Consider the following 25,801-nt stretch of genomic DNA (forward strand, 5'->3'; position numbering starts at 1 on the left):
GAAAAAGTCTCCATTCTTTCATGCTGCCCAGCTGTATAGAATCAGTTTAAATCCTTTTGATCCAAAAATACAAATTTTGATCCAAAAATACAAATTTCGTAGACTACAGTAGCAGTGAGTCTCGGCCTGTCCTCCTGCTTCCAAGTAACTGATTGGTCGTATACACTTGCGAATAATAATGAATCTAGATCACACAGCTAACCTGTTTGAATGCTCAATGATAGAGTTGTTGCCTTATGACATAACATTTTTATTTTTATTTCCGGAGGCATACCCAATAGAGGTGTCACTGACAATTCTATCAACCCTTTCACCTAAATGCAAAAACATTTTTTCAGTCATACAACGCATCATCATTTGTGTGCCTTTGTAGCCTCAACATGATAAATCATATAAATTTGTAAACAGGGACACACTCTTTCGGACAGTCTCTACCCAAAGAATTTCATAGTGTTGGATCGGATACACAAACTGAAAGTGGCAGAAGTAGTTTTATGAAGAATGAAAAAAGGGTTTAGATGCGAATGAGCTTAGAAGATATTCTGCCTCTCTGCTAATTTTTAATCATATATAACAGAGATAAAGGGAGAAGAGAGAAAGCGCCTGAGAGAAAGCTAATCATTAGCTGTCTGTGTGTATGTGGGCGTATGAGTGTGCGCTTGTCTGCCTGCTCGTCTCCGTCGCTCTCTGTTTAGATACGACGCAAATATGTTGAATAAGTACATGATTTGAATAAAAGAACATCACAAACAGCAGTGATGCTATCTTATTTCTTATCATGAGGGGGGTAAATATGGTTGGGATTAAAACAGCAGTGAGAGGAGCAGGACAAGTTGGCAAGCATTGGATGCATATTTCATCACTTATCAGAATGACACAACTTATATCATATATATATATACAGTGCCTTGCGAAAGTATTCGGCCCCCTTGAACCTTTCAACATTTCACCACATTTCAGGCTTCAAACATAAAGATATAAAAGTTAAATTTTTTGTCAAGAATCAACAACAAGTAGGACACAATCGTGAAGTGGAACAAAATTTATTGGATACTTTAAACTTTTTTAACAAATAAAAAACTGAAAAGTGGGGCGTGCAATATTATTCGGCCCCTTTACTTTCAGTGCAGCAAACTCACTCCAGAAGTTCAGTGAGGATCTTTGAATGATCCAATGTTGTCCTAAATGACTGATGATGATAAATAGAATGCACCTGTGTGTAATCAAGTCTCCGTATAAATGCACCTGCTCTTTGATAGTCTCAGGGTTCTGTTTAAAGCGCAGAGAGAACCATGAAGACAAAGGAACACACCAGGCAGGTCCGAGATACTGTTGTGGAGAAGTTTAAAGCTGGATTTGGATACAAAAAGATTTCCCAAGCTTTAAACATCTCTAGGAGCACTGTGCAAGCAATTATACTGAAATGGAAGGAGTATCAGACCACTGCAAATCTACCAAGACCCGGCCGTCCCTCCAAACTTTCATCTCAAACAAGGAGAAGACTGATTAGAGATGCAGCCAATAGGCCCATGATCACTCTGGAAGAACTGCAGATAACTACAGCTGAGGTGGGAGAGTCTGTCCATAGGACAACAATCAGTCGTGCACTGCACAAATCTGGCCTTTATGGAAGAGTGGCAAGAAGAAAGCCATTTCTCAAAGATATCCATAAAAAGTCTCGTTTAAAGTTTGCCACAAGCCACCTGGGAGACACACCAAACATGTGGAAGAAGGTGCTCTGGTCAGATGAAACAAAAGTCGAACTTTTTGGCCATAATGCAAAACGATATGTTTGGCGTAAAAGCAACACAGCTCATCACCCTGAACACACCATCCCCACTGTCAAACATGGTGGTGGCAGCATCATGGTTTGGGCCTACTTTTCTTCAGCACAGACAGGGAAGATGGCTACAATTGATGGGAAGATGGATGGAGCCAAATACAGGACCATTCTGGAAGAAAACCTGTTGGAGTCTGCAAAAGACCTGAGACTGGGACGGAGATTTATCTTCCAACAGGACAATGATCCAAAACATAAAGCCAAATCTACAATGGAATGGTTCACAAATAGACATATCCAGGTGTTAGAATGGCCAAGTCAAAGTCCAGACCTGAATCCAATTGAGAATCTGTGGAAAGAGCTGAAGACTGCTGTTCACAAACGCTCTCCATCCAACTTCACTGAGCTCGAGCTGTTTTGCAAGGAAGAATGGGCAAGAATTCCAGTCTCTCGATGTGCAAAACTGATAGAGACATACCCCAAGCGACTTGCAGCTGTAATTGCAGCAAAAGGTGGCGCTACAAAGTATTAGCGCAAGGGGGCCGAATAATATTGCACGCCCCACTTTTCAGTTTTTTATTTGTTAAAAAAGTTTAAAGTATCCAATAAATTTCGTTCCACTTCACGATTGTGTCCTACTTGTTGTTGATTCTTGACAAAAAATTACACTTTTATATCTTTATGTTTGAAGCCTGAAATGTGGCGAAATGTTGAAAGGTTCAAGGGGGCCGAATACTTTCGCAAGGCACTGTATATATATATATATATGATATTATTCCACCATCGAAAAGGTGTCAAGGGAAGCTGATGTCAGATGCTGTCAGTACTTACTGTTGCTCTAACAGTTCAGCACAGTCTCTAAAAGGCCAAGGTTTTTGTGTAGGATTTACACAGAAGTTTAATAAAAATAACCCAACTTTACCCAAAGTAGGAAAACGTCTTGGCTTGAGCTTAAAAAAAGCCTCAGGTTGCCAAGAGTTAAGGGCAAATTTTGTGACCGTCCACCATTTCAAAAACGCAACCTGAACTTGACCCAGCGTTGTTTGAATGTCAAATTCAAACTCTGTTTATTATAGATATGTCCCCTTCATGTAATACTTTCAAGAAAGCCAGAATGTATTTCTCACTCTTTTTGGGCATAAAGTACATATTTGCATATTAGGACATTGTGCTCGTTTCACAAAATCTCAGGAGAGCTGGTTGTAAAGTAGAGTGACGGATTGTCTGTCCTTTTCTGCCTCATGGATTGCTTTGGCAAAGGTAGCCTGCTGAAAAGAAACACTCTGTGTAATAATAATTACAATGAACGGAAGTATTGATAGTTATTTATGAGACAGGTCTCACATTAAACAGTCTCATAGATTAGGCGTAAATGTATCCAGTCTAAATGGTGTAATATAGCGTTTCTGCACTATTGCTTTTTCACAGACTTGCTTCAACCCATAAGGGATAATAATTCATATGGGGGGTGGGGCGGGGGGGCAGAGAAAGGCAGAGAGAGAGAGAGTGTGTGTGTGTCATGGGGCTCTATCTTGCACCAGGCGTCATTGCTAGTTTCAAACCCAGTGCAAGTAGCAAATGTACTGGCGCCCGTCTGTGCACCCATGGGTGTTTTGGTCTTAAAATAACATGTGGTCAGGCACATTGTTGGCGTATTGCTTTCTTGAAGCAGCTGAAAGAATTGTCGGTGACCAACAAAAACCTGGTCTTGACTAAAAGGCACAGTTTTTTCTGTGATTAATTGTGAATGTACAGTACATTAATGAGGAAAATATTAATTCAATTATCTGAAGTGGGACATAGTTTAGAGAGCAGAACAGAGCTGCTGACCACTGCTGCTACACTGTGTGTATTTACACATGAAGAACATTAAATTCAGTGATTATTTCAGAAGCTGATAGTTTTTCTCCGTTTCCTCTGTCAAGTTTAAAACAACAGGTTTTGGTTTTGCTGCTTAAATGTCCCACGATATTTACTCCAGAGACATTACTGTGCGCATGGAAACGTTTACAATTACTGAAAGCATCCTCTGATCATTAAAGAAAATCACTAAAGAAAATACCCATAAATCAATATAATAATTTAAAAAGCAACAGCCTACAGGGGGAGTGAAAATCCTTCAGTCATGGGTGGCGGGTGGATGATTTAACGTATAAGTGGACACGGACAACATTAGAGCCGCTCCGCATGTCACACACAGTCCTTTTTCTCCTCCTCCCCCTTCTCAGTTAAATAGGTGCATTGCGCTCATATGCAGTCAAATAGAGTTGTTGATGGTGTTACGACCCGGCTCGAGGGAAGCAACAGTTATTACTCAAACAAAGTTTATTGTAATAAAGGGAAAAGAAAAATGGTGTCTGGAGACAATACTGCTGGTCCTGGCTGCAGTAGGAGACTATGGTTTGAGCCACACGGGGCTTTTAAGTCAAGCAGCAGGTGCCAAGTAACGAGGGAAGGAGGAGGAGAGGTGAAAACTCCAGGTACACTGTAAAACATGGCACAACAGGTCTTGGACATAACAATGGGACAGAAGACTGTGAGATGGAGGAGCCGCAGTTTGGCACACAAGCAGATAAGTTTCCTCAGCAGAAAACTGCCTGCTTCTCCAATTTCCTGACCCCCCCGGTTTAACAAGCAATGCACCCTAAACGCACTTGCGCCATGCACTTTAGAGTACATGGGGCAAGTAGTCTAAATAGGGCCCTTGGTTTATCAGCTTGTCAAGTCGTTGAACTCTTTATAAATGTCACATGAACAGTAGTAAAACAAACATGTTCACACAGAAACTCTGTCACCATACACAGCCACGGTCTATCAATATCCTGCTCGAAACTTGGAGCAGAACTACAGATTGCACAATAGAGGAAATGTGCAGAAAAAGAAAAGAGCAGTGTGTAATTTTATGTAACTCTGTGTTGGAGCTTTGCGGGAAGAAAAGCACCAAGAGCTCTATTGTTGCTTTTGTTTGTTCCCAGGAAGCCTTAACAAGAGAGTCTAATACTCTCTTATTGTTCCCTCCAAACGCCACACAGCATGATGAACTTCAGAGCACTTAGCTCCTGACAGTTATGCACCCAGTCACACTACAGCATGCACGCCCCCACACACATAGCAGCTGTGCTCGACACAGATACAAAGGAAAGTGGAAAGCAGCAGACTTGGTGTGTAAAAATCCAACTAATGAATCAATACACTGAATGAACAGTGGCTTCCAAAATAAAACCTGAGAGAGTGTTTTAATGTGACACGGCTGACGCATATCCAAAATCCTCAAAAAAGAAAACAATATGTGCCTCTCACAAACATTACGGAAGAGAACGAAGCACTGAATTTATTAGAGAGATTAAAGCTCTCAAGGCCTTGGACGTTGCGAATACTGACAGATCTGCTTTACCAATATCCCAAAGGGGAGGAAACGCATACGCATATTTCAAAAAACACATTTAAAAAATGTGCCACGCGCTAAAATACAATATTGAAAATTTTCACTGTCACTTGACGCTGCCAAATCCTATCTGAACGCCATGATTCTGTCACACGCACTATATTGTAATGTACATCATCCTGGTCCCAGGCCAGAATGACAGCTGTGAATCCAGTAAGATCACTTTACAATCAGTCTCTGAAAATACTTGACAAGAAACCCTAGAAAGCACTATCAGTCTAATATACTTAACAAATACAAAATGTTGACCTTTGACAACTTAATCATGTTTTTAAACATCCGCCTAATGCATAAAATCATCCACAACGCAGCATCTCCACTCTGAAGAACTTTGTGCAGCCTCACCCTGAAGCTCTCAACAGAACCCTAAGATCGGTAACACAAGGAGACTGCAGCGTTCCAAAACAAAAAACTGCCTTCTCCCATTCAGCATTCTCTTGCAAAACCATTAGAGAGTGGAATAGACTTCCAGAGCACCTCAAAAACACCACTGTTGACTACCTATGTTTCACTTGTAATGTCAGAAACTGGATTCTGAGTCAGCATTCGTGCCAGCACTGAGTCAGGGACCCCTGTACATAGGATACCAGTAGGTAGCTACCGGGTGGTGGGTACCTCCAGAGGGCTACCCTCGTGGGTGGCTTCATCCCTGTGGAACTCGACTTAGGCCCTTTCTCCCCTCTTAAATACTAATTGCACTTAACTATACTTTATGTGAAATCCTACATACTTGAATGTATCTGTTTTGTTTGAAATATCCAGAACATGCACACTTAAGATAGGCATTATACTTGTTCACTCTGCACTTATATGTGTCCTATATAAGTGTCCTATGTACTTAAACAGTCATTTTTACTACTCAGAACATCTCAGCGCACCTTAAGTAGGCTTTGTAATTAACATGTTGTTTGTTTTTAATTGCCATGTTGTCACAGTCCTCGTATTTTATTGTACAGATGTTACCTCGTTTTATTGTACCGAGGACTACTAATGAAAATTAGCGGCTCTGGTGCAGTCGTCTTTTTATTTTCTTTTAATAATTAATGCCACTGCACACTGTCCTTACTAAATAAATAAATAAAATGAAGAAGAGGGAGCACGAGCGAGGGAGAAAATACGATGAAATGAGGTAATAAAGAAGAAAAATCCAAGGACGCAAGATGCCTGCGAACCTGAGAGAGGAGTCAAAAGAGACAAATGGAACATGAATGGATGCAGATGAGATGCAAAGAGGCATGACATCAGAGAAGGCAATGCAACCGAGATGGAAAGACGACAGCATCAAAGGATGAGTAATGCTTAATTTATTCCTGTCCATCTACTCCATCTAACTTCTCTCCATTCTCCTGGAGTGCATACAGCTCTCTATCTACTTGAGATGGGATTTTTGCATTTTCCTGTGTCACTTATACAACAAATATATGGTTATAGCTTTGTCAACAGCACACAGTATTTAGTTCAGACAAAACCACAGCTTGATTCATATTTACTAGTTGTTTTATAGGGTCACTCTCATTTTCTCAGTTTCATAATACCAGAGTGGCTGTCTTTGTTCAGCTCTGGGCTCACTGGCACTGATATGAAAGCTTAATTTTCAATCTAACCGAGAAAGATCCAAACCAGATGTTGGATGATAGATACAATACAACAGCCTCTTTGTAAGCAATACGTTGAGAAGTGTTATACTCCTGTGAATACTCTCATTTGTCCAGGTCTTTCTTTTTGGGGGGGGGGGGGGGGGGGGGTGTCATACTCAACAACACAATTGGGTTTTTTCATTCGTCAAATAGCTCACACTTCAAACTCAACTATTACAGTGATAAAAAAGGCCTTGGTTTTAAATCCTGCCTCTTTCTGCCTTGGGTGTTTCTCCTCTGCTCTTTATAGTGTGCAGCAGCACCATTCCCATTTTTGTTCCTGTCGAATAAAAAAAATAATAATACACTTTCCTTGTCTCCTTCCAAAACCCAGATCTACATTTCAAGTCAGTTTTATTTATATAGACCACAAATCACAAATTCTGTCCCAAGAGGCTTTTTCAATCTAGACAGCATACAACCTGTCCTTTGACGATGGTTCGGTTTAGGAAAAATGTCCCCCAAAAAGGCTTTCAACTGGGAGGAAAAAAAAGGAAGAAAGCTCAGGAAGAAGAACTGAGGAGGTATCCTTCTCCTTGGATGGACAGAATTGCAATAGATGCTGTGTGAAAAGAATGAAATAACAGAATAACAATATCAAGAAAAAAGTGAGAGAAAAAGAATGAGGATGGGAAAAGGAATGGATAATAGGGTGAGCGTTTCCTAAATGCTAACGTCGGTATGCTATCATATTTAAAATGACAATGCTAACATATTTAAGTCAAGCAGGTATAAAGTTTACCACGGTCACCATCTTGGTTTACCTGCTAACATTTGCTAAATAGCGTTATCACAAAGTACAGCTTAGGCCGATGGGAAGGATTTGTATTCTTTTTGAAATTATTGTGCTAGGTGAAAACTTAGGGGATTGACAAACTTATGACAATTTAATTCCTGAGGTGGAAATTAATGTTTGTACCAAATTTCCTTTCTACTGCCATGAGACCTGGAGCAGCTTCCTGCTGTTATGCACCGATGGTTTGGAACACACTCAAAATGTTCGAGAAATGTTACCAGGTCCCAAGTAGGTGCTGATGTTCAGAGTGTCATTTACAAAAAAATGTCTCAAAGTCCTTTTTTACAGTTGACACCAGCATATTAAATTGACAGAGAATTTATGAATTACCTACAGTGCAAGAAGCTTGAAAGGAAGCAATATGTTATTTCCATTGACTAGAAAAGTTCAATTAATATTTTGGAATATGAGCTACTCTCTCTCAAAGCCAGAAACCAGAGAAGTAAATCTCAAACGTGTGATGTCTGAAGTATAACGTATGGAGCTGCTCCAGAGACGATGAAATAAGAGACTAATATTGTTAATTTTCTTTTTTATACCCAAATGAGCTTTTATTTTATAACAGTGTCAGTCCTGAAACAAAAAAAGTCCCCATATACTGAGAACATGCAGTGCTCTCAAGGGGTCATCTATAACATCTTTCTCAATTCATTGTCTATGGAGCATTTCTACACTTTATACTCTGAGATTTGTTCATGTTTAGTCAGATTTTAAACCATAGTATGTATGTATGTATTTTAAAAATGGGCATAGTTCCCCTCTAAGATAGAAACAGGCTACTGTAAAGTGTAGGGAGGAGAAAGAGAGAGACAGAGACAGAGAGAGAGAGAGAGAGAGAGAACCATGCGTCTAAAGTAAATCTGGTCTGACGGCGTAACCTTTGATAGCCCCAGACAGTAAAGGTTACATGAACAGTGGAGAAAATGGGTCCATCTGTCACTTACTAGCTAGCTATAAATGATGGTAGGTGGTGTGTGTGTGTGTGTGTGTGTGTGTGTGTGTGTGTGTGTGTGTGTGTGTGTGTGTGTGTGTGTGTGTGTGTGTGTGTGTGTGTGTGTGTGTGTGTGTGTGTGTGTGTGTGTTGTCAAACAATGAAAAGTAGAACTCTACACCCTACATGAAAAGAGTCATGTGATTCCTCCTTTTGTGATTTGTGACTACATAAATAAAAATGGACTTGATGTTATTTTTTCTTTCATCCAAATATCCACTTTGCTATTGTGTTTCTCTTTACAATACAACCCAACAGTTGTAAAACCTTCACCCAATTCATCAAACCCATTGTTGCATTTGCTGTTTTGAACATCCAGAGTCAGGTAGGTCTTTCCTTGGGAGCAAAACTCTGGCTCCAAGAAAGTGAATAATTCTTCACATTTGCAACAACATCACCAGTGGATAGTTAAGAATAAAAAAGTAAGACCACCTAGACAAAAGGAGGATACATCTGTGTTGGTGACTCTGTTTTATATCATTGAAGAGAGACACCACAATGACCACAGCCAAGAATTAAAACATTTTTTAAACATAGTACCTTTAAACAGCAGCATAAAATTCAGTAGCATTTGTCGGGTGGTTGAAAACCCATGATTATATTCAACGGCAGTAATCAGCACCTCTAAGGCAGTTTAATAAGTAAATGCTTTGTTGGAGGGCATGATGGCTGTGCTGAGCAGCTCACCTACAGTATTATTGCTGGCAACACTAATTTACATCCAAAGCTACGCCAGTTGTCCATGCCCTCGATACTCCCTTAAGTCCCCCATGCCCCTGTAGTGCCAAATGTGCTAAATTAAGCTTACTGTATTTTACAAACCTCAGCGACCCATGATATCTAATAAACTACTAATGGAGGGAAACACAGGCATCTCATTAGGAGGTTGCCAAAAGACACGCATACAAACATTCACATACACACACAAACACACACACACATACACAACTTGAGGCAACTTTCCACTGGCCCAGAGCCGAACATTAATGATGTTCCAGCTGGTTTTAACAACTATTTATTTATTGAGGGAGTAATTTTGCAGGGTAGGGAACCTGATGAAGGTGTTTTGGGAATTCTTAAATATTAACCAACTTGCAGTGTTTGGCTTTTTCTGGAGAGGAGAGGCGCAAACAATTATTCACTGATGGCCGCACATATTTCTTGAGTAAATAAAGAAAAAAATGGCTATTTAAATGGTGACTTGGTGACAATGTGCTGTGATTGACAGAAGAAGGAGGGGGTTGATGGGAGGATTCTGTCAGGGACTGATAACAGCTGTCTGCTTCACTCATGAGAGAGACAGACAGTAAGAGAGACGGAGACACACGCACACACCAAAGCAGATGCACAGTAATGCACCCTTGCATTTATTTCTAATTAAAGTTGTTGCTTGCGTCATTCATAAGTTACGTAATGCATATGGAAAAAAGGTATATTACAGAGTCCATCATGTAAATTTCGGTCAGCACAAACAATCCATCGTGGCCTGACACTGCTCAGTACCCCAGATGATAAACAGAAATGCAAAGTCACACGCATGCACACACACGCACACTTATTAAACATTCATCGGAGAAGGTTTGGGGTAATGAACGGGAGTAAACAATGAATTATGGATCATATTCTAATGGTTGACTTACCCCTCTCATTACTGGCATGCTAATGTGAGTGGGAAACAAATTATTATGATCTTTATTAGAAAGGGGAAAAGACCGGGAGAGAAAAGGGGCTCATGATCCTCAAGACACTCCCTGATAGATTCACCTGGAGAAATGAACGAGGTGGAAGACAGAAAATTGAGATAAAAGCAGGAATACATGCATGGAGAGAGAGAGAGAGAGAGAGAGAGAGAGAGAGAGAGAGAGAGAGAGAGAGAGAGAGAGAGAGAGAAGATCATTTCAAGACTTTGGACACCATCCACGGTCTTAAAACTATTATTATTCATTTTCATAAATTCTCATATTCATTCATAGCATTATTTAAATTATTCTCACACATAACTCAGGACATAAAACATAATATCTCATCAATTATAGTACACAGCTCATTACTAACTGGCACATTTAACTGTATTGTATTCAGTTTGGGGTTCTTCAAAAGAAAGATACGTCTTAAAGCAAATGTGCTGAAAATGGCAAGTATCACATAATTAATTCCTCTCTGCAACACAAAATGGATTTAATAAGAGTAGTTCTGCACCAATCTGCTCAGACCTACAGCTCCCAACTGATGTAATACATTGGAGTGCATGCATACACACCCATAGGCATTTATCACGGCACTGGTCAAGGTGGAGACATCTCTGGCAATCCATCTCTCAGCTTATTGGCACCAAAAGACTTGCTTTTATGTTTTGCCCACAGATTTATGAGCGACTAAAGGCGTGCATGTATGCGCGTGCATGAATGAATACATTAGCAGCATATGTACACCTCGCAGTCTGAAAGGGATCAGGTTGATGTGCTTATTGACACCTCACCTCCCTCTCACTTCTTCCCCTGACTGTGTCCCTTCTCCCCTCCCACCATCCATCTATCCCTCAATCCATCACCTTCCTTTAAAAGCCTGTTAGGAAACCCAATACCTTTCATTAGCACAAAAAGATTAGCTTTTTAGCAGGATGGGTGTGTGTATGTATGTGTGTGTGTGAGCTGAGAAACAGTGAGTGGGAGGGATAAATAAAGATAATCAAAGATGTCTGTGCCAGACAGCCACTTAGCTTAACCTACAGTGAGCTCAGCACATTCAAACACAAGCATGCAGTTACACACGTGGTCGCAACGAATTACACACCTCACAACACAGTGTCAAAGGGTTTGGAACAGATTGGAAAGTTTAATTCCAAAATAAGAACCCCACCATTATAGGTTGAACTGACATTGGCTCTTATAAAATGCTGGTATGAAATTAGAGCCAGTTATGGATTATAATTAAAGTAATGAGTCTTCTAAATCCCTTTGCTTGCAAAATATTCAGGCTTTTGATGATACAATCATTTGAGTGGTTGAAAAGTTAACTGGTGACTTTTAGATGAGGAGGATGGGATGAAATAGCATTAATAACATTAAGTCATTGATAAGAAGGAAGTCATTTTGTACATACTCATAGCAATATAGTTTGTGAATTACATGGGAAAAGATGTGCACTTGCCTCAAAGAGAGAACTGCTGCGGCTCTTATTGCGAAGAAACATTCACAGCTTCCAACATCTAGGCCTAGGCTTCTAGGCCCTGCTTTATATCAACACATCTGAAATATAATAATCAGTTAATGCACAGTATGATACAATACAATAGAGGGCTGTGGTAATATTCTACAGTTTAATGGCACAAATAAGAAACCAATAGTTCTTCAGAATCTATTGGCTTTGATTTTTTGGTAAATCCAAAGTTAGAGTAAGCTATGTCAACTTTTTTTAAATATCTGTATGCTGACTAGTGTGGGTGGTAAGAAAGTTTTTTTCCTTTTTTTTAACGTGAGTTAAGTTTTTGATACTGCCCCGCCATACTTCAAAGGTGATGGCAAGAATAGCATGCATTCTAGAGTGAATTAGTGATAAATCACCCACACGCATGTCTCATACATCAATAATAGCCTCATTTGATCCATGATGATGCAGCATGGCAAAAATATCATCTTGTCAATATTTTCAAGACCCCCCAAAATGTCACAAATCATGTTTCCAGGGGAGCTCATGTCTTATTACGACTTCAGCCTTGCACAATACTCAAAACTGCCTCTGAGGTCGGTGGCAAGTGTCCCCATGACCACATTTTGCCATGATGATACACACACACACACACACACACACACACACACACACACACACACACACACACACACACACACACACACACACACACACACACACACACACACACACACACACACACACACACACACACACGCACGCACACACACACGCACGCACGCACACACACACGGAATCCCAATGCCACTGCTGACACAGCTGGCAACAAAACAGTGAGCTGAAAGAAACTGCAACGTTCTGATCAACACTGATCCAAAACAAGACATCTGATGAAGTCATCACAGGCTTCAGGAAACAGCAATCAGTATTTTTTTCACTATTTTCTGACATTTTTTAGACCAAACAACTAGCCGATTGATGAAGAAGATAATCGACAATGAAAACAATCAGCATTAAAACTTCTCATGGCATTAAATTGTGTATTTCTTTTACAAGGTGCAATTAATTTGATGTGTAACCAACATTTTTCAATGTAAGAAATATGTCAGTTTACAATATGTCTGGTATCTGTTTTACAGGTTTTCTAGAGGCCCACTGTGCAAAGCAAATTCTCCTGGGAACAATAAAGGTTTTAATTTATTCATTAACAGAGTGTGAGGTAGAAGTACACCAACCCACACAAACACTAACTCACTCATTAGGCACATTTTGAGTAATCTTGAAGGACCTGCCACCAGTACAAACAATACCAATGCTTTCCCCTGGGATAGGACAGCATTCCTATTAATCTATCTCACACACACACACACGCACGCACGCACGCACACACACTAATACACACACACACAAATAGAAAACACAGTTATTTAACCCACTATTTCCCTGGAGAGAGGGTATTTAACAGTAACAAAGCAGCATCCAGTCTCACATGATTTTCCCATGTGCCTCCTCTTTCCATAAAAACAATCTGGAGAACAAGATTACACACACAAAGCATACATGCAAACAGTCACTCGTGTACACACACATGCCTTCACCTAATACCCATCAGCTTTTGGGACAGAGGAAAATCTATATTTCATCTGTCAAGCTGAGGTGTTTGTGCACACACTGACTTTGTTTGTCATTAGGCCTAACCCCTGTGGCTCACCTAATCAGGTTGCTGTATGTGTGTGTGTTTAATTCTGTCTGTGTGGGTTTGAGAAAAGGGAGAATATGACCGTGTGTTGGGCTGCGCGTAAGGTTGAAAAGTATAGCGGAGTGAAAGATGTCAGAGACAGAACCGTGCAAACACACACTTGAAGCCGAATTAAAGTTATTGATCGGCCACGGCATGCTCTCACACAGAGATCAAAGCTTAACCCTGATCAATGACTAATCTGTGTGCACGTGTGTGTATGTGTGTGTGTGTGTGTGTGTGTGTGTCTGTGTGTGTGTGTGTCTGTGTGTGTGTGTCTGTGTGTTTTATGCTGTACTAATGCTGCACAGCCAAATGCTGAAATCAGCTGATATATGACAATGTTGACATTCAATGCAATCCTAATTTAGCAGGTCGGGATGCTAACATTTGCCAACTGGCACTACACAAAAAAAGTCACTTGGACTTTGAACAAAAATTATCATTTTGATTATCATTTTTGACCTGATGATCGTAGATGAAAAGTTCAGGAGACATTTCATTTCATGGGGCGGCTGTGGCTCAGTGGCAGGATCCCCAGCTCCCCCGGTCCACTGAACCCCAAATTGCTCCCCGCGCTGCGCATGGGTGTGAGATTTGATGGTATGTGGATGACCACCGCCATCTGCGTGAATGTCAGTGTGAATGTGACAAGTAGTGTGAAAGCGCCTTGAGTATTGAGAAGACTAGAAAGGTGCTATATAAGTACAATTCTATTTACCATTTCTCTTAAAAACAATAATGTCATCTACAGCAGGCGGTATCAAGGTAAAACTTATCCCAGAAATCAAGACGGAATGATTTTATTATCGTCTAAAATACAGCGCTCTTGGTTCTATTAAACTGGTATGGAAATGTGTCATTAAGGTGATGTAGCCTACTGTAGTGTGCAGAGTAAGGATAATTGAATATTAACACACATCATTGTAAGTAGACAATGTTAAACATGCTACACTGATCTCTATAACCAAAAGCTTAGCTTTTCGCCCAAGTTTTTATTTTTTTAAAATATCATATACCTTAGTGAAATGCCAGGATGGTATAAAGATTAAAAAAATAGAAATCGCCCAAGCCTAATGTCAACCTCATCGTGGCGCTAGGGGAAAGTCACGGAATCACTAAAGTCAGTAGGAGACATCATCTAGACACCAGAAATGTCTTTACAAAATGTCATGGCAATCCATCCAACATGGCAACAACAAAAAAAAGTGTCATTTGCAGGTTGGTGCAGTAGGCAGGGAGAGCGTCCTTCACCCAGAGGGATTCAAGCCTTTGCTACAACAAGCATCTATTCTGCTAAAGCATCTTTGAGCAAGACATTGAATTCTTACCAAATATGTTGCTCCGTGGCTGATAAATTTCCTCTTTGCTAGTCAAGCATCACAAAAAAAAAAAAAAAAAAATCAATAACTGTGTGTTGGGAAGCCTTGAAGCCTTGTTGTCCTGAGCAGCCAACCCTGCTTGTGGCCTAAACTCTGCACTCAACTAACAATTACTGTGAGAGTGAGTGTCCCAAAGAATTTTCAGTGCAAAGCTGTCCACTTTCCATAAGATAACAATTGAAGAACAAGTGTCTTTTTACTAGTTAGGACATTAGACAGCACCGCAGTTAACCTATATGCAACATTAAACTAATTGCTGGCCACTGCAGTAATTGCAAATGAATGGCACCAAAATGACAGACAATCAGACTGTGTCCTACAATCTTATTCACCAGAGTGAAAACCTAAGTCTATCATTTCCCCACTGTCTACCTTCATTAGCACATCTTCGCATGTAATGGCCAAGTACTGTGGCAGCCAATCAAACAAAGTAGTCATTTGAAAAGGAGGGTGGGGGTACAGTTAGTGTGTCAGTGTGTCTAATTCCCCGCTTTGTTCTCGGTCATATTTTAATGGAACAATGGAAACGTACAGTTCCTTTCACCTCATTTGGCTAAATCACTGAGTGTGAAAAGTATATAGGGAACAATATGCTATTACTCTTTATCTGATCACATCATGGGGGGAGGTAAATGTCTTTGAGGTGAGACAGCTCTGGTCATGAGCTTTACTTATCTCACTTCTCTGAAAAAGTAAAAACACAAAACAAAGTGAAATGTGTTAATTTAATTTTTTCCATAACTTCTAATCCAGATTCCAATGCTCTTAAAAGGTTTTCCTCCACCGGGGACAGCCACAATATATGACTTGTATTCGTTGAGAGGTTACCCAGGCATATTTCAATCCTCCTTTATTGTTTTATGGTCTTAATATCTCTGAGGTGAGCAGATGATGTTAAATCAATAGAAACAATACTTTCTTACTTTCCCTCTGTGTTAAAGCCAAAGGGAACATTCTGATTCTAGCATGTACAATCACGCTTCTGCTAGTTTGTGTGTTCTGGTATCTGTGTGAATACCTAGCACAGCAATATACTTACTATATGCCCACAGTGGAGTTATGCCAAATCCAATTCAGCTATCGACAAGGAGCACACATAATGCATGTCTCCCCAGAGCTCACATGTGCATTCAAAAGTAACAAGAGGATGAGGCATGGGAGAAATTTTGATTTAGGGGACATTCTCTAGAGCCTGATAGAAAAACAGCCCCATCTACAGGATTTACTGTAAGTGTGACTGGAAACCTACACAAAACCGCCACCTTCGTACAGAGGAGGTTTGTACCCAACTTGAAATTCCAGTGCATCTCTTTTTACCTCTGCAAAGCTTAATGAGCCTCCAGAGACCACACCCAGGTGAACTTGCTGTAAAAGGAAACAACCTGTGTCTACTACAGCACAGAACAAAACAGAAAATACTGTGTCTGCAGGTTTTGGAGAAGATGCTGCAGTACTTTGCCAGTGAAATAAGAGTGTTCTCTTACACAGAGTGTTGACTAAGTGAACAATATCCAGGAAGTGGTCAGCATGGACTCAGCGTTTCTGAACACAAGTTGCTGGGGTCCCCTCAACTAGAAAGCACAAACATGCACACACACTCGATATACTCACCGGAGAGCAAACTCAGGACTTAAATTCACAAACACAACACATCCTGGGAGCTTGGCCATGCTCTCTAACCCCTTCCTGTGTACACGGACCTTCCTCTCAAATATCACTGAGTCCAGACAGAGGGAACAGACCTTTGCAGAACAAAGGAGAGGTTGGATAAGGAAGAGCTTGCTGGTGACACTCTGGCTTTCCTCCTAACTACAAAGAGACTGCCTGCCCTGTGCGGCTCATCCAAATTGTCCCCCTCTCTCGACACTTTTCTGGTTAGAGAAAAAACACCAAAGATGTCGAAAAAGAAATAAAATGGATGAACAGGCAAAGGGGCAATTTTAGTTGGTCAGATTGGAGTCCTAAGGGTAAGTAAGGGAGGAGAGTTGTGGAGTGGGGGGCGGGAGGATTAGGCAGTCACCTTGACAAGAGGGGTCACATTTCATCCAAATGTACTCTCTTTGTAAGGTACCTGATGTGTCAACTAGCAGCTTGCATTTTCGCAGTTACTCCACACACAATAAAATGACGACTGCAAACTTGTTAAATACATTAGCAGATAAAACGCACATTATAATTGGGTTAAACCAACTCCATGGACCTCAGCTCAGTGCTTCTGCATGAGCACTATCAGCTGAGGTCTGCAGAGGTTTGGGACAGATGTGTGTGTCGGTCATTACTGTAATCGCTCAATTTACTTCATCTACGCTGGGAGGAACGGCTGGTCAGCACCATCTGGACACAGGCACACAAGCACATACATGGCAATCGCCAGCCATGATAAGGCTTCATGGGTAGTCAGCCAGCAACAGGAGGCAAGCTTTGAAATGATCATTACTGCATGTATGAGATAGTGTGCATGCATTTGTCATCTTTGTCACCATCTCAATTTCTCTCTTTCCAGTGACATTTTTCTCCCCTTGTCCACATCCTTCTTTTTCCTCCATTTCTCTGTTTCCCATGAGTCTAGCTGCTACAGTAATACATGGCTCTGTCTTGTTCCCCTGAGACTCCAAGACAAAATGAAAAAGGCCGTGGCGGGTACTAAAGTACGGACATGTTCAAGACTCCCATCGCCTGAGGAAACTATAGTTGTGTGTGTGTGTGTGTGTGTGTGTGTGTGTGTGTGTGTGTGTGTGTGTGTGTGTGTGTGTGTGTGTGTGTGTGTGTGTGTGTGTGTGTGTGTGTGTGTGTGTGTGTGTGTGTGTGTGTGTGTGTGCGTGCGTGCGTGCGTGCGTGCGTGCGTGCGTGCGTGCGTGCGTGCGTGCGTGCGTGCGTGCGTGCGTGCGTGCGTGCGTGCGTGCGTGTGTGGTCGAAATGTACAGAGACCTCAAGCTCATCTACATGTAATTTTCTCCCCTGACTGAGGACAGGGAAAGGGTGATGAGGAGTGGAGTAGAGGAGTGGTTGAGGCGAGAGACAGAATGAGCCAGGCTGAAGCTCTGGACTCAAGAGCGGCAGCCTGATCGTCAAGCAACATGTAGCCATGGCAACGGCAAAATGGAGAGAGCGAGTAGAAGAGATGGAGGAACAAGAGGAGGAGAAAAGAAATAAAGGAGACGCTTCAGGTCAAAACTACATTGCTGAAAGATTTTTTTAAAAAGGAGTTTAGCTGGTGATTGCTATGCTACATTGGAGCAGAATATTATATTCACTTACAGGTGATATTTCAGTCAAGAGCTGGGAGTTTAAATATCGCCTTAGGATACGTTTTTCCATTTGCCCTCTTACTCCTCCTGTTTACATTACTCAGCAGTGACTCTGTTCACAACTATTCTTGAATATTTATCACCAATAGCCAGCCAAGTACATATCTCTATTCTGCTGTTACTCTTCTGCTCCTTCATCACTCTATTCTCTGTCTAATTTGTATTCTGTAAGCTTACTGCCCCTCCTCATTCTCCAACCCAGCATACACCCTCTTTTTTTCTCCTTTCTCTCTCCATTGGCTCCCTCTCCTGCTCCTCTTGCCTCCCCTCCCTATTGTCCTGAGATCTCGTTTTCTGGCCTCCATCCTTCCATCCCTACAGAGAAGCGCTGACATTGGGCATGAGGTCAGAGAGATGGGCAGTCATGCTCCTGCTGTCAGAAGGCTCAAATAGGCTTAGATACAGTATGTGTGGAGACCCCCAGGGACACCGTCACTAGCCTTGGGCGCGGGGCACACACACACACACACACACACACACACACACACACACACACACACACACACACACACACACACACACACACACACACACACACACACACACACACACACACACACACACACACACACACACACACACACACACACACACACACACACACACACACACACACACACACACACACACACACACACACACACTATATCTATACGTAAAGTATAAAGCTAAAACACACATACCGTACAAAAATCTATACCATACAAAAACTGACCCTTACATGCTATATAGAGGATCGTCATTTGAGCTGCATGACACGCACACACAAAATGAAGTATGTAAAGAGTATTAACAAAAAGCGTTCACAAACGCACAAATGCATTTACTTATGCAGACAGCATGAGGCATGGAATTACAGATTTCAGAAAGGACAAATTCCCTTGGAGAACTGCCATGGATTACTGGCTGGTATGTTCTGTGTTGTGAACAATAGAAAAAATGAATGATGACAAATGCTGAACACTTAACCTACCCACTGAAATAAACGTCCATAGGTTATATAGACCCATTAAGCATATATACGTCATGTGTACTGAAAAAAAATGCCTCTTTGAATTGCATTTAATGTTTAAAGCGGACATTAGGCGAAAAGGAAGTGATTATAGAAATGAAGTGAATGTGTAAACAAGGACATGGTATGGTGGATTAAACACTTTGTATGAATACTAGAGATGAGGACATTTTACAGCTGTTAAATCCTTAGTTTTTGACAAGCCTTATATTGCATAACCTTATATGTGGATGAAATGCATGACCATATGGTTAGCAAAACACTGAAATGTCAGACATCCCAGAAAAGCTCTGCCTCTGACAGCAGCCCCTTTTAAATTGGACATATGATTACATTCATGTATTAAGGTTAAATTCGGAAAGTGAAGGATCTTTAAAGGGGTAATCATTGCTGCGGTATTTTAAGTAACACAGTTAGAGAAATGTCCCATGATTTTATATAAATGGCATAACATGTGTAATAGGATGTCATGGCTGGGGTCACTTTGGATTACAGTTAAAAGGATGCTGTAAAAAACATTGTACCACACTGCCCCCCTGTGGTGTTGCTACACATTGCACAGGTTAGTAGTAGAGACGTCCTCTATGGCGTTTGGATGAATTTGACCACTATACCTTTTTTCTATATTCAGCAGCACATTTTCTTCCACATATTAAAATAAGAAACCTCAAACAATGCAAAAATTATGAATGCAACTGTTGTCCCTCTGATACACAACTATGAGTAATTTCACAAAATATAGTATGTATTATTTGTTACAATGAAATATAGGTACTGTATATACTGTCAAATCACTGAAAACTTTGAGTGCATCATAACTGTAATATCAGTACCTGTCCTGAAAGTGCCCCATAGTTGGGTCCCCTCTGAAGGCTCAGGTTACAGGATAGAGTTGCAAACAGCCTCCACCGCACAGGATAATGAAGCCAGCCCGTACTGCGTTGTCACAGTGACAAGGTTCCCTATCCATCAAGGTGTGTATCACTTTTCGAGCAGATAGCCCTTAGAGCTGGAGAAGAGAGAAGAAACATAAAGTTAACAAGTAGAGTAGAAAAGGGTGCATAATTATCATCAACTTAAGATAGGGGGAACCGTCTACTTACAAGGCTTAATGTGAGTTTGTACCTTTAATCTATCATGTGATTCTCTTTCAAGAGGTAGAAGCCCTAGTCTTGTTTCTTTTTCCCCACCAGCTGAGTCTTCATGGCTGAGGCCACAGGCGCAAGTGGAGCTTTGGGCAGTGGAGGGGCTGGAGGAGTGCGCGTCCCACAGGAGCCTTCTCTCAAAGCCGGGGTGGTGCTGTCAGATGAAAGAGTGGACTTCCTTCGGGAGCAGGCCTTCTGCGTGCTGAGAGTGAAGACGGATAAATGGAACCGTTTCATCGGAACAGAGGAGAACCAGAAGATTATACTGGATTACCTGGACCACATCTGGACCAACAGACTGCTGCTCTTCACTGGACCTGGGGGGACATTACATGCAGGGGATGCTCAGGTGAGAAATACACACAGGCCAAAGGATAATAAAAACAATTTATAAAAAATACATTAAATTAAAAAAAAAAACCCTGCTTTCATTAAAGTGCATTTTTCTTTTTTATTCCCCCACCTTGGCTAAAGTCAATCTAATGTAGGCAAATCCCATAGTGGTTATTGCCTTGAGTAAATATTGAATGGTGCAGTTATCTATTGTTTTCTGTATGCACTGTTTGTTAGAAATTATGTGTGCTATATATATATATATATATATGTGTGCTATGAATATACTGTATATTGGGCATACATGCAGAGTGGCTGATCGTGAGGGACGCTTCACTGTCTGTTTGCCTGGGTGGCATGAAGACACAATTCATTAAAAAGAGAAAATAAGATAACAGCAAAACTGCTCACGCCCTGAGAATTTTAATATAAACAACCATAGACTGTCAGTAAACAACGGAAAAGTGCATCAGCTCTTACGCAATACAATAATAATAAGCTGACATGCAGGTATTTAACAACATCTCCTGGGCTACACTACATCCCAATCTAACGTACACATTTTTTTGAAATAAGTCACTACTTATTTCTAGTGCTTTCAATGCCGATGAAAGCATTCCTACTGTTTTTGCATCTGTTAAGACGTCCCCACCATGGAAGACCAAGCTACTGTGTGTGCTGAAGAAAGGCGTAAAGAGAATCGCTCGCCACGGATTCAGGCAACAACTGCGGCTGGGGGAAGTTCCCGGATACCCCATGGAGCACCTACCTGTTGTCATCTCTGAGGTAGGCTAAAGTGTCTCACTGTAAAGTGACCAAACTCATACACTTGCATCCACTTAAAACAGTTTGTGTGTACTGCACAGGTGCTAGTGTGTGTGCTGTCCAACGGTCTGAACCACGAGGACTGGCCGCGGGTGGTGTCTGATGACATCCACAGGCACCTGGAGAAGCTACGGAGCAGGGTGGTGACTCTGAGAGGCCGCGCCGAGGGACGGACGCTGCTGCCGCTGCCGCTGTGCGTGGAGAGGGCACGGCCTCGGGACGTTGTTCTCAGGTCAGTACGCATGCGCGGTTAATAGCCTCGCTAAATGTATTTTCCATTTCATATTTCTTGGCGCTAATGTGCATTAATTTCTGTCAAGGAGCGGTATCGTTATATGTAAAAAAAATTTTTAAAAAGTTCCGGAAGTGACGTGCTTTTTTCTTTTTTTATTCATGGTTTTTCAAATGTACAATTCATTTGTCCATTTACACTACAAGTACATTAAAAACTGTCAAAATACAAGAAACAACAGGATTCACAAACAAAATACAGGACATCAGTACAGTACATACACAGTCTATGGTACAATAACACAAAACACAACACAACCATGAACATACACAAGGATGTACCTACAGTCAATGGGATTTACCTATTTTTTAATTCAGATTTGCATAAATTCATCGTTTTGCTTACGTTTTGAGGGGTACAGAATGAAAGTATTGCTTTTCCATAAAAACATATTTAGTCTGAATTAATATTTAGGGATTTTTTTGAGGGGTTTGACAATGACTTGTCATGCTCTGTTTACATTGTACCAGCAAACAGCAGGGACTATCAGCAGGACTACGATCTTGAGACACGAGATGGTGGTGTCAACAACGGGGCAGCAATGTCTTTTCACAGTGAAAGTTGCTGTGTCAAACAACGCAATTTAAGCTGAATGTGACACCTGCAATACTGGAATAATACTTTAGTCTGATTTGTAGGTTATCTACTGTAACTTTACTTTCATCATCCAAAGCCCATATGGACTTTTTTTTTTCCGACACCAATCGCCCTACTCTCTGTCTCCCTCAGCCCTACTGGTTGGCCACTGGACCGTGGCTTGTTATACTCTATAGAAACTCTGATAGTCCAGTGGTCTGGACAGATATGGAACGTCCTGAAGAAAGACTCTGGGATGGTGCTGCTCCGGGGAGACCACCCAGGCCCTAATGTGGAGCTCCAGTTTTGGACCACTCAGAGGGAAAACCTGCTGGGCATCCAATCACAAGTATTACCCTGGTTGTGTGGATGTGGGCAGGGTGCAGTCAATTCAAATTGTAAACTGAAAATATAATTCTCAAAGTACCAGTAAAGAGGTGTGTTTGATTCATATGGCACTCGTGGTATGTCTTAAAATGGGATTTTGAGTCCACAGCTTGAAAGACAGAATTATCAACAGACCCCAAATGCTTTTGCTACACATGTAGGAGAATTTTTTTTAAAAATTGAACATTAAAAACTTCATAACGGCAGAATTAATGGTAGAGGTGGTGTGTTAAATTGCAATAGATTAAGTAGCCAGTGAGTATACATTCTGCTACAATTTCCTTGTCTTTAGATCCAGAGCCCCAAAGTGGAGCGCATCATGGAGATCCTGAGAAGAGTCAAGAGCAGTTACTACTCCTCCTTCATGGACATCTGCCTCAAAGTCAATGAGGGTAGATTGGCATTATCATTTATCAATGCTAATTAATTAACTTACTCATTTTATCATCTACTCTCTCATGGCCCAACCTCTCATTTAGTTCAAGCAGTTATTGTCTTATTATATACTGCTCCTGAGATTACAACTCTTATTCTTTCTTCAGTTTTTACATTTTCCCCATCTCAAATAACAAACATTATTTTTAACTAGCCTGGTTTTTTCTTATAACTTACATACGTATACTGTAATGTAGCTTTGCGTTGTTGTTTATGTTTGCCATTATGCTCATTTAGCAGTGACGGGCAACGTGGTAATCACATAGAGACTAATAGAACACAACTATTACACAACTATATGGTTCCAATCCCTTATTACTCCTGTATGTGATTATCATAGCGGTGCTGGAAGCAGAGGACATAGATCTGTATCTACGCCCTCTGAGGAGACTGATCAGCAGCTTAGAAGAGAGGAGTTTCCCACAGATAGATGCTCTACTGCCTCCTCTTTTCCACACACTCTGTCTCATTTGGAGCCGTTCCGAATACTACTGCACTCCACAACGAATGGTGGTCCTCCTGAAGGAATTCTGCAACCTGATCATTGAAAAGGCCAGTGACGCATCTCTGCATATATGTGTGAAAGAGGGGGAGGCAGAATATCTATCTAAGATCTTCTTAATATGATTGTGTGTTTGAATCCAGGCCTTTGCCTACCTCATCCCGGAAGAGCTGTTCAAGATGGAGCTTGAGGAGGGGGTGGAAAGAGTCCAGATAACTGTCTCAGTTCTGCGCACCTTCAAGCAATTGTTTCACACTCACCGCCAGCAGATCCCCAAGTATTACAGACACAGTCAGACCATCAAGCTGTGGGACTTTCCAGCTACGCTTGTGTTCCAGCGGTCAGACCGCATCATGGAGAGGTTGCTTATGATCGAGGTGCATTGGTTGACTGGCATAGTCCCATTATGTGTTTGTTTTAAAGGAAGATAAGATATGTGCACATCTGGCTGTTATTCCAAAAAGAAGATGTCAGAACTGTTTGCCTCAAGAAGACATCAAGTACACTGCTGTATATTAATTTATTAATCCCTCCTATCAGCCTCACCCATCAGTGGCTTTTCCCTTCTCATGTGTAGGAACTTTTTGCAACAGCGCTGGACTTTCTGAAACTGGAGAAAGTTGAACTGGGTGGATCCAGAGGGAAAGTCCTCAGTGAGATGGTCTTCCGCATGAGCGAGGAGTTTCATGACCGCTGGCGGGGCCTCAGAGAGAGCAAATATGACCCTCTGGACTATATGAGTGATGTGAGGCCTAGTGTTATTGTTACAGTTGTTTTTAATATCACACGGCTTTGTAATTGATAAGCCCCAAAGGGCTGGGATTCACAGCAATTTATAAGTGGCATTGACAGGCACAGCCGAATAATAAAAAATAACAATTAGATGTTGTTTTTCTGCCCAGCAGCACAGTAATTGAAAACTAGCAAAGCAAAGTAGTTGCTTAGCAACACACAAGAATCAGTGACAGCAGTCATTATTAGTCAGTGCATCAATTTTATTTAATTTACTAGATATTTTACAGTTACACAGCTTCCAGTGTGACTCAGCCAATCAAAACTGGAACTGAATCAAAAATTGATCTGATATAATATATTTTCACATTTTAAATGTGTGTTATTCCAGCCAATACCGATCACCTCAGCTAAGGACAACTTGAAGAGCTGCACTGAAAATGGAATGGAATAAAGATTCCCTAATAATATTGAGTGGACTCAAAGCTTTATAATCAGGAAAGGGACTGAAAATATGCACCATTTCCTGTCTAATGGCATCTTGTGTCCAGGACTTTGTGCGTCACCACACACGTTTCATGGAGCAGAACAGAGATTTTGACCAGAGGCTGGGAACTGTCCTCAATCTGGCCTTCCAACACTCCAAAAACCTGAAGTCAGCCTTTAAGGTATGCCTGTTACACCTTGACCCCTTTAACAATCCCATCGCTGTATTTAGTGATATACTTTTAGGTAATTAGAGGACAAGTTGTTGGCCATTTGCACTTTTTCAGTATCTGTGAAACAAGAGCAAGTTTAGCATGTTAGCATGCTATAATCATATTGATTTCAGCTGAGAAACATTTATTAATTATTGTGAACATCAGCTTGTTGGTGACTTTGATTAAAAGCCTAGGGAATCTCCAAATTAAATCTGAACTATTTTTATCTAAAATAAACACTGTCCTTACTGTGTTTTGTTTGTATCCATATAGTTGTTGAAGATTTTCAGCACACTGCTTGAGAGACCCAGAATACACCAGCTGTTCTCACCTAACTACAACGTGTTGTTGGACATGTTCAACCAGGAAGTAGACCACTGTCAGTTTATACTTGATCGACACAGGGATGGGGTAAGAGAGGTTGAACAGAAATAAGTTTTGTGAGGGATTTAGAATTTGTATATTAAAATTCCTATGAAATATAAAAACTGCAGCATGATCAGACTACAGCCAGTTACCTCGTTAAATTATTCCATAACAGGGATGTCTTAAATTAATATGACACATTATAGTATTATAATTCATAAACTTAGCTAAAAGTATGCTGCCACTATCTATGGATAAATGATAAACT

General features: G+C 41.0%; 1 protein-coding gene across 1 annotated transcript in view; it reads left to right on the forward strand.

Moving 5' to 3' along the window:
* Positions 1–21,473: 21,473 nt before the first annotated feature.
* LOC310957696 (dynein axonemal heavy chain 11-like) overlaps positions 21,474–25,801 on the forward strand; it is a gene marked incomplete at both ends in the record, with an annotated part of 37,109 nt that continues 32,781 nt past the window's right edge. Inside the window, 9 exon segments of the mRNA XM_083928385.1 lie at positions 21,474–21,503; positions 21,584–21,774; positions 22,564–22,759; positions 23,090–23,189; positions 23,573–23,784; positions 23,878–24,111; positions 24,312–24,479; positions 25,018–25,134; positions 25,441–25,578. Of these exon segments, the coding sequence (XP_083784511.1) occupies positions 21,474–21,503; positions 21,584–21,774; positions 22,564–22,759; positions 23,090–23,189; positions 23,573–23,784; positions 23,878–24,111; positions 24,312–24,479; positions 25,018–25,134; positions 25,441–25,578 (1,386 nt within the window).

The sequence above is a fragment of the Echiichthys vipera genome, assembly GCF_963691815.1.
Source record: "Echiichthys vipera genome assembly, chromosome: 15".
In the NCBI taxonomy this organism is placed as follows: domain Eukaryota; kingdom Metazoa; phylum Chordata; class Actinopteri; order Perciformes; family Trachinidae; genus Echiichthys; species Echiichthys vipera.